Genomic DNA, 9,828 nt, shown 5'->3' with positions numbered 1-9,828 from the left:
AAATCAAATCAACTAATAAGAGAAATATAGATATTTTATTGCAACCATGAAATACAAGTTTGAAGAATCTCCAGCAAACTGTCAAATCCCAACTGTCCATGCAGCCATGCTGCTAGAAGAAAAAAAAAAAAAAAGATCATGACAGACAATTGAAGAAGCACAGCTTCATAGACACACACACAACTGTCTGTGCATTTCAGGCTTCTTCCACCGGCCTGCTGGAAGCATCACCAGCTTTCATATCGCAATTCATGGAGCAATTACGGCTCTTGAGGAACACATAAATTATGAAAGCAAGAAGCAGAAAGAGGAGCCCCCCAGCAACTCCTCCTTTAACAGCCAAGGATTGGCCTCCGGTGGCGAAGTCTTGGGCAGGCGGGTAAAGGTTGTAGCCGTCCATAACTCAACTAAGTATAAAAAAGAGCGATTAAAAGACAATTAATAATTAATGTTCAAAGAGAGATTACAAGTAGATAGGATTCATAACATTATATCATTACCTGATTCAGAAAAAAATGCATGAGTTTAGCAGAAGCAAAGAGTTGGAGGGATTGTGACTATTGTATGGTAGGGAAAGTTGGCCAATTGAGGGGTTATAAATAGCCATTGCTTGACTGTATATCACGCGCTATTATATCTTCAAAAAGCTAAAGTGCCTAACTTTTCGATCGGAATAACGTTTTCATTTTTATATATTTATAAGTAAAGAACAACGAGGTGTTTGTGGCACTCCTCAATAAATACTTCCTCGATTTTGTACGACACAGAACAGAAACACTTAAAAATTAAGCCAATCCACACGAAAGCATAACAAATAGCTGCTGCGGCTCCCTTACATATGGATAGAAACATCTATATTTTGGAATATTCGTCGGCATGATTAGCTAGCTGTAGTGGCAGTTTTGCTCTCTTTCTGTCTCTTTCTTTACGGCTCCCTTGCGCGTGAATGGGTAACCTCTAGATTTCCCACTTGACTGGTCTGAGCGATTTTGTTTCGGACGAGTGGAAAATTTGGAGATTTTTGCTTGAGGTTGTTGGACTGCCTTTTGATTCAGTTTGACTGGTTTCCGCTGTCGTTTTCGTTCTCTTCTTTGCTGGTTCAGGTGACTTTCAACGTTAAGAATCGGTGTATATCAGTGCTCATCGCCATTGTTTTTCTTCTCTGCATGTGTTTTTTTATTACTTTTCTGGAGAGTGAGGTTGATGATTATCTGGCTAGAGAATTTTAATTATTTTTTAATTGGATTTGTGAGGATTTGTCGGCTCTTTCATTTTGGTTGGTGTTGCTGGCTGGCTATTTGTCTTGCTGTTTCTTGTCTGGTCTTCCTAGTGCTTACTAATAATTTATTCTTTGGCCCCTTTTTTCTAGAAGATTTCAATTCAGTCCTTGCAAACTGAATATTTTTACCATTTTTTTTCTCCTTCTGAAATATATCTTTTCAATGAATTTCACTTGCTTGTGAATTGAGATCTTCATCCAGTTTCTTTTCTCCAAAATGTTCTACACGGAAAACAATTATTCATTTTTATCCCTGTAAAGACAAATTATTTACCTTTCATCCGGTCAACTTAGTATAAAATTCAATTTTTTAAAAGAAAAATTATATCATTCTAACTTTTTTAAAAAAATATTAAAACTATATGTTTTATATTTACTCAAACCAACATTTATCAACTAAGTGATTCATTCAAGACTTGGTCTGGTGATGTGCGGACCAGGTGGAGTAACTTTGTCTCCAAGTGTTGGTGCAATAAGGCTATCTGTCGCCTAGCAAGTCAAAAACATACCCTCACCCAGTCGCCCTCGAGTTCTTGGCCCCATGATTGATTTATCCGTCAAACTACTGTATACACGTGTTTATTATGGGATATTTAGAAGAGCTGATAATAATATTTTATTTAAAAAAATTATTTTCAACATTCATATATCAAGATAATTCAAAAAATAAAAAAATAATTTAAAATTTAAAACTTAAAATTTAAAAAAACATCATTTTAAATGCATTTTATTTTTTCATTTCAAAAATACTTTTGAAAAAATTAAAATTTATTTTTTTCTTTTGCTTCGAATTTAAAAAAAATATTATTTTAATATAATAATATTAAAAATAATTTTTAAATAAAAAATATTTTAAAAAATAATAACAATTTTAAATTTAACCGTCAAACTACCAAATACATTTACTGTTATATATAGGATCTAACTGTTAGACCACTGTATTCACCGCAAAAAGAGAATTAAATGCCTTTACATACAGTACGAGCATGAGGTTGTAGATTCGGTCCACACATTCATTAACTTCATTTAATTTTCAATCAGTTTGGTAGTGTGATTTTGAGTATTTTTTAATGTTAATATATATATTAATAATATTTTTTATTTTTTAAAAAATATTTTTAATATCAGCATATTTAAATAATCAAAAACATATAAAATATATTTAATTTTAATAAAAAAAATTATTTTTTTTAGAAATGCAATTTGTACTATGTTCCTAAACATGCTTTTCGTCATATTTACAAAGTATTTTATCAGGTATATCAAATGACATGAGACTACCTATACTTAATAATAAATATATACCTTTAATCAAGCAATTTCGAGTATTTACAATTTTTTTTTTTCAAATCTTAAATAAACTATATATATTCAAACTTGCCATGATTTACAAAATTTATTTTTTAATAATTTTTTAATTTAAACCATAAGTTGTTTCACTAATAACAATGTAAAAATTAAAATCATTGATTATTTACATGATATTGTTTAATTTTTTTTAACATGTGTGATTAGATCAGTTTATGCATGTCTTAACTAATTTAATGGATTATGAAGTTAATAACTATGTAAACTTTCAACAACTTTAAAATTTATGAGACTCCAATAGATAATTTTTAGATAAAAAATTTAAAATTTGACTAATTATTATTTATATTATAGATGACATGCAGTTTTATAAAAAAAAATATTATGTAATTTTACTTTTCCTTAGAATTTAATCTCCCTATTTTGTTTTTCATATGAAGTATTTTTGGATTGGAAACATTTTGAGATAATAGTCTCAATGAAATTGTTTGAGAAATTAAACCATGCCTAGCAAAAAAATTTCTTATATGCCTAAATATTTCATTTTTGTACATATATTAGCAAAAACTTTTTCTTCACTTGAATAATGTTAATATTTTTATTTTATTATATATAATATTCTTGAATTAATTTATACATGAATAGTAAGTGAGCTATTAACTTAGCTGACAATAATCAAGTGGTAAAAATTTAATTAAAATTTAAACTATATGACTAGTATTTTTTAATCTATATGTAAATATGCAATCATTTTCTTGAAAATGATTATTTATCCATTAGATGAATATTCATGGTATCAAAAAAAAATTGTTCTTGAATAGAGAATATTTTTTTTTGGGAGTAGTATAATGACTAAAATGATAGCCATTAAATCTGTTCTGCTTAGTTATGTGGACTTTCACTAATTTTCACTCACTAATTTTTAGGAGTAGTATCTGAGTAGAGAATATTCTAGTAGATAGTATTTTCACTCACAAGCAGCTATGGTAAAAATCTTTTTTGTTGCAAATAAGGTTTTAACCCTGCGGTGGGAGGGGTTTGTCCCCTTCCTCCGCACCTGGGTTCGAGCCTTACCGTGCACGTCTGTTACCCCCGCGGTGTCTTACCTGCTCACTAGGCTTGCAGGATGTTCAGTAGGCCGTGGGGATTAGTTGTGGTGCGCGTAAGCTGGCCCGGACACCCCATATAAATAAATAAATAAAAATCTTTCTTGTTTTAACTATGGTTAATGTAATTTTTTCCTTTATCCATATCAAGCACTGATATTAATATTTTATCAGATACAATAATAATTAAAAAAACTATAAAACATGTGACACGCTCGCCAGTGCATGGAAGGTGCCCTCGCTCTTCAGGCGACGAGTACATTGTTTTCTGATAATTAAAAATATTCTTCCATTATATTTTTAAAAGGATTGTCATGTTTTTTTCTTAGTTGTGTTAAGCTTGTTAGTGATGATAGTCCTATTTGTCATTAATAAGATTTTTTTTCCTCTTAAATTCCTTAAAAATTACAGTTTAATGTTTTTTATTGTTGATATTTTAACTTTAATTTTTATTTTTTTATTTTTCTTATTATCCCCTTTCCTCCTTTATTTTCCATCACATTATGTCTTCCTTTTGTTTAATTAATTTTTATTTTTATTATCATCTTTTAATAAAAATAAAATTTATTTTAGTTTTAATTTTGATCATCAAATTTTTAATTGATATTTTTTTTTATTTTAAATCAATTTATATAATTAATATTTTTTTCAAATTAATCTTTTAACATTTTATTAAATAATAACTGAATTTTATGATTTTTTTTAAATAGGATGTTTCAAGGGGTCACATGTTTGGAAAGCCAACACAATTTTTTTTTTATTTATGTTGTTTTCAACTTAGTAATTTTTTTTTCTACTAAATTATTTAAATTTTATGACCTAAATCATGAGCTAGCTTAAATTGATATGTCTTTTATTCTCTAAACTACAAGTTTATTATGCTAAATCATATTGGTTTAATTTATTTTTTTTCTTGTTTTATTTTATTTTATTTTTTTATATTTAATAATAATTGAGCTGCATTGTTTGTTTTTTTTATAAAATTTTGTTTCCAAGTTGTTGTTGATATTTTTTTTAATATAATTTATTTGATATTATTATTTATTTTTTATTACTTGATTAAAAAAATCAATTTATTTATCTTTTATCTCTAACATGAATCGCAATTTTTTTTCCTTTTTAAAATGCTTGTGCGCTCCTTCAATATTATTTTTAACATGATAGAACTTGCGGCATAGCATGTATAAGCGGCTAGTTTATATTCACTCGCTTAACTATTAACTATTAAAAATTGAAGCGCTCTCGTGGTGCATGAACAAGAAAATTGAGAGATTTAAAGCAATAAATTATATATATTAGACCATATCATGTTCCAGCTGGGTTTAAATTATGCTTCAAAGCCCACGTACACTTTCACTGTAGGCCAGGACATTATATTGTTTTTTAAATTAATATTTCGTAGATATATTAATTCATTAAAAAGGTAGAGAGTCGATATAACTTTTGGAAATGAATGTGAAATCTTGTATATATTAAAAATAATTTTTAAAAATAACTATTACTATATTTTCAAATATCTTTTTAGTAATTAATATTAAATAATTTTTTTAATTATCTTGGAAATATTTCATAAAATATTAATTTATAAACTCGTAGTGTAATCATAAGGGGTAGAGAAACTTTCAACTTTTCATATTTAAAGGTGTGAATTTGGATAGCATGTTTAAAACGTAAATCTTAATTAATTCTAAAACAGTCTAGGTGCTTAAAATTTATTGAAAGTTAAAATTAAATTAGTAAATAAGAGAGTTTTTTATATGATCTTTAAAATAAAATTTAATTATTTAAATTTAAATTTTAATAAAATTTATACTTCAATAATAAAATTAATCTTGTCACTAAGCCGTGTTTATTTTAAAAATAATTTTTTAATTAGAAATTAACTTTTTTTATATTTTAAATTATTTTAATATATTAATTTAAAAATAATTTTTTAAAATAAAAATATTATTTTAATACATTTTAATATACAACATATTTCAAAAAGAAATCGAAACCACACTTAAATTTTAATTTAAACAAATTCTTCGCACGACGGTGTTACCTACCCTCCATCAAAATTTATCGTGACTCTCTTACCCTTCTATTCCAATCATATTACTCTTGTAGTGCCTCGTACTCTCATCTAAAGAGCTTAATACCGACCCGTCGGCAGAAATAGAAAAATCATCCGCGTAAGGTTGTGCATCGATTTTTCTCTCTGCGAAGCCCTAAATAAAAATAATCGCAAAGTCAATAATTACGCTCTGTGAGTTTTCTGAGGTATTTCACTGCTAATATTCTTCAATTTGTTGTTGTTGCTGTTGTAGTTGCTGTTTCGTAATTGCAACAAACTACGCACAATGTTTTAATGAAAAAAATATATAATCGCGGAATCTCTTTCTTTATTATTGGTTGAATCCCAATTATGTTAATGTGATTTTGTGTGTTAACTATTTGTTTTATGAATTAAACTTGCTTTCTTTTTTATGGATATTTTTCAATTCTGTTTATTCTTCAAGTTTTCACTGAGACAGGCACTGCCTTTTGTTACAAATTCGTCGAAGTTTTATTTTTTGACATCCTTCCCTAGGGGAAGATAAAAACTATGTTAATTTCATCCTGGGCGTAAATCCCTGTTTTGTTATGTACTTTTTTTAATGAAAATTGATGTTTTTTATGGAGAAATTTATGTTCTGATATGGGGTTTTGTATTGCATTGTTGGAGGGAATACAGATTATTGAAGTGTAGTGTCTGTTGGGAGAATAATGTCATCTGTATCGAGTCAGCCGCAATTCCGTCTTACCCAACCGCCATCTAAGGTGTTGCATTTGAGAAACTTGCCATGGGAGTGCACTGAAGAAGAGTTGGTTGAGCTTGGGAAGCCGTTTGGTAATGTTGTTAATACCAAGTGTAATGTTGGACCGAATAGAAATCAAGCTTTCATTGAATTTGTGAGTGTAATTGGTTTTCGTTTCTTGTTGGTTCTTGAGAATTTTTTTGTTATTCTTAATATTGTTTGGTGGTGTTCTTTTAGGCGGATCTGAATCAAGCTATTGCGATGATATCGTATTATGCATCATCCTCAGAGCCTGCTCAAGTTCGAGGGAAGACAGTTTACTTGCAGTATTCTAATAGGCAAGAAATAGTGAACAACAAAACGACAGCTGATGCTGGTGGAAATGTGTTGTTGATTACCATTGAAGGGGCAGATGCACGCCTGGTCAGCATTGATGTCTTGCACCTGGTAAGAAATTTGTAGTTAGAAGAGGTAAAAACGCATTCTCCTGAGGATGTTGTCGATTCTGTTCTTAGGTTGTAGTTTGTCATGCTTTGGATAGCTTTTGTTTGACATGAATTGAATGGATCAGCAGGCCCATGTCAAGGGAATATCTTCGATGGCAGCTTAGTGCTTTGGGAGAAAGAGCGCATGTGTGTTTGTCTCCTTTCTCCTTTCCTTAACACTGCCTCTTTCCTCCCTACTCTTCCTCCTCAACTTCCTATTGCTACCATAAAAATAGTTTAGGATGCTTTATTTCTTTTGTCCTCTGCTACCCTCTACCTTTAATTTCTGCATGATCTGTGCTAGCTTAGAGGTTTTTTCTTGTTCATGATACATATTATTCTGTTGTTTTGTGTATACACAGGGCAAGTCTATATGATTTATTCATTTTTTTTTAAAATCTTCCCTGAAAAATTAGGATTTTGCGTCCAGTTATACGCCAGCTTCATGATGTTGATTAGTTATTTTAGATCCTAATTTTTTATTTATGTTGAATGGTTGGATAAAACCATGACTTCATTTTCTTGGACAAAGATACATGGGATGTTAAGTTTTTGTTTATGGTGGAGGAAAGAAACAACTTTTAATGTCCTTGGATAAAGATTCATAGATCAGATGCAAGCAATTTTTTGTTGGTGTTCAGAGTAATGTCATGCTGGTATTTATGGAAATGGTATTAATTTGATCCCTTGAATTGCATATTAGTTCTACAATCTGAAGTCGAGAAAGTAGTTCATTCTGTGAAACCTTGGCATAAAGTGAAGTGGCCAACAACCATGCAAGCCAGCCTTTCTGATGGGTAGTGTTTATGGTGTTCTACATATGTTTGATCTTTTACTGTTCTTGTTATATACTATTTGTTATGGTTGGGCTTTTTTGGGAGGGATATTTCTGAGCTCACAGTAGCACCACCTATAGGATTTCCTAGCTTTGCCTTGGAAGTTTAAAAAAATTCTTCAGAGATCTTTAGTCTATGGCATCTATATTGTGAATAATCCTAGTTTTCCACTGAATTGTATTTTTAATTATGATTTAAATGTTATGTAAAGTATATGTAGATGACAAAACTGCTGGTTTTACCTGTCTGTACAGTAGTAATTATTTTCTTTTATTATTGTTGTTGTTGTTATTGCTTTACAGATTTTGGATCTTAGTAGCCTTCTTAGCTCAAAGATTGTTTTTGTGCCAGTCTAGTTCTTAAAAGAAAATTTTCATTGATGCAGGTATTTTCTGCCTTTGGGTTTGTTCATAAGATTACTACCTTTGAGAAGATGGATAGATTCCAGGTCTATATGTTTAAACTTATCCACAAATAATCTTGGCTTTGTTTTGGCTTCCACACAAGTTCATTTTGAGTGTGTTCTTTGTAGGCTTTGGTGCAATTCTCCGATGTGGAAACTGCCTCTTCTGCGAAAAATGCCCTGGATGGAAGAAACATCCCCAGGTGACAGTTGTTTAATTGTTTGACATGTTATTTAGTCTAACTGTTATGGGTGTCGATGAATTAAAAATAAACACTAATTTGCTATACTTTTGACAGACTGTCACCTTTGTGACAACCTATTTATTTAACATTATTCAGCACAGCTTTAAAAAACCACAGAATTGTTTGCCTGAAAACAATGTTTCCACTTAAAAAGATGTCAAATCAGGCCATAAGTGAACGAACATTAAATGCTTCATAAATACAACTTTCCTTTTGATGTGCTTTATAATTGCACAGTATTTGTATTAGTTTTAACTGTCTGTGTTTGATGATCTAGTGACTTCTCTTGTCCTATGTTTCAGTTATCTGCTTCCTGAACATCTTGGGCCCTGTACTCTTAGGATCGCATATTCTGCTCATACAGATTTGAGTGTAAAATTTCAGAGCCATCGAAGCAGGTACTCCCTAGCCCTTTCTTTTTGGTATCTTGACAATTGCAGGTATTCTATGTGCAATGTATTTTTGCTTTGGAAATCATGTCTTGTTGGTTGTTACCATGTGTTTGTGGTACTGCTTGTCCTCCAAACTAAAATTTCATCTATTTATGTTGTTTGTAGCTTGAACTCCTTGTTGTCATCCTGTTTTCCTGATTTTCTGTATTTGAACTTTTGTTGATTCAGGGACTACACTAATCCAAACCTTCCTGTTGCACAATCAGCTATAGATGCAAATGGAATGGTAAGATGCTGTAATCACACTTCACACTTCAAGAAGTGGCAGTTTGCTAATTCCATATGAAGACAAGCCTTATGAATTTTTTTCGTTAAAAAGTACCTGTGATCATGCATTTGGTGTATTCACAAGGGTTATAGTGGCTCCATTTCCTTATTTTGCCCCAGCCTGCCATTTGCATACAGTTGTTTTTTTCATTAATGGGTTAATCATATATTGTGCTGCTCTCTTGACATTTCTTAACAGAACCCTCTACCAATTTTTTTTAATTAAATTCAGCCTCGTACTCTAGAAAACTAAGAATTTAGTCTCTATAACTACCCCTATCAGTAATAATGTTACTTTCTGTTAGTTTGAGAAAGCAAAGCACCTAAAATAAAATATGCAACCATGATTAAATTTTTTTTATGTATTTAATAAGAATGGAGAAAAAAATGAAGAATGCTATAAAAAGATCTGATAAAAGAAATGACTGCATGAAAAAAAAAAGACTCCAATTCCTTTGTAAACACATCTCTCTCCCATCATCATCGTTGTTGTCACTCTTCCTCGAATTGTTGTTACCACCTTAATTCACTCACATTGCTGATGCAGTCTTGCTGTGTTATTGGCATCTATGGTTTCATTCTTCCTTGAATTGTTGTTACCACCTTAATTCACTCACATCGCTGATGCAGTCTTGCTGTGTTATTGGCGTCTATGGTTAGGTCAACT

The 9,828-nt window shown here is 30.4% G+C and overlaps 1 protein-coding gene across 3 annotated transcripts; it reads left to right on the top strand.

Annotated features, from left to right (window-relative positions):
* The first annotated feature begins 5,806 nt into the window (after positions 1-5,806).
* LOC105119388 (polypyrimidine tract-binding protein homolog 2-like) lies at positions 5,807-9,513 on the top strand. 3 transcript variants are annotated; one of them, XM_011017521.1, is made up of 7 exons: positions 5,807-5,939; positions 6,410-6,627; positions 6,711-6,920; positions 8,180-8,242; positions 8,327-8,400; positions 8,745-8,840; positions 9,063-9,513. In XM_011017521.1, the coding sequence occupies exons 2-7, from the start codon at positions 6,442-6,444 to the stop codon at positions 9,178-9,180; spliced, it is 747 nt and encodes a 248-aa protein (XP_011015823.1). In that variant the 5' UTR covers positions 5,807-5,939; positions 6,410-6,441; the 3' UTR covers positions 9,181-9,513. The 3 variants fall into 3 exon arrangements, with proteins under 3 accessions (XP_011015823.1, XP_011015821.1, XP_011015822.1); XM_011017519.1 differs by having other exon boundaries at positions 5,807-5,955; XM_011017520.1 differs by having other exon boundaries at positions 5,807-5,955; positions 6,401-6,627.
* Positions 9,514-9,828: the final 315 nt, after the last annotated feature.

Source organism: Populus euphratica, unplaced genomic scaffold, assembly GCF_000495115.2.
Source record: "Populus euphratica unplaced genomic scaffold, PopEup_1.0 scaffold2864.1, whole genome shotgun sequence".
Lineage (NCBI taxonomy): Eukaryota > Viridiplantae > Streptophyta > Magnoliopsida > Malpighiales > Salicaceae > Populus > Populus euphratica.
This window is presented reverse-complemented; position numbering and strand designations above follow the sequence as displayed.

Excerpts from the sequence above, each read along its gene's own strand:
- LOC105119388 (XM_011017521.1), top strand. The coding sequence starts at position 6,442 with ATGTCATCTGTATCGAGTCAGCCGCAATTCCGTCTTACCCAACCGCCA. Across the intron at positions 6,628-6,710 it reads ATCAAGCTTTCATTGAATTT|GCGGATCTGAATCAAGCTAT; the intron begins GTGAGTGTAATT and ends GTGTTCTTTTAG. Across the intron at positions 6,921-8,179 it reads GCATTGATGTCTTGCACCTG|GTATTTTCTGCCTTTGGGTT; the intron begins GTAAGAAATTTG and ends TCATTGATGCAG.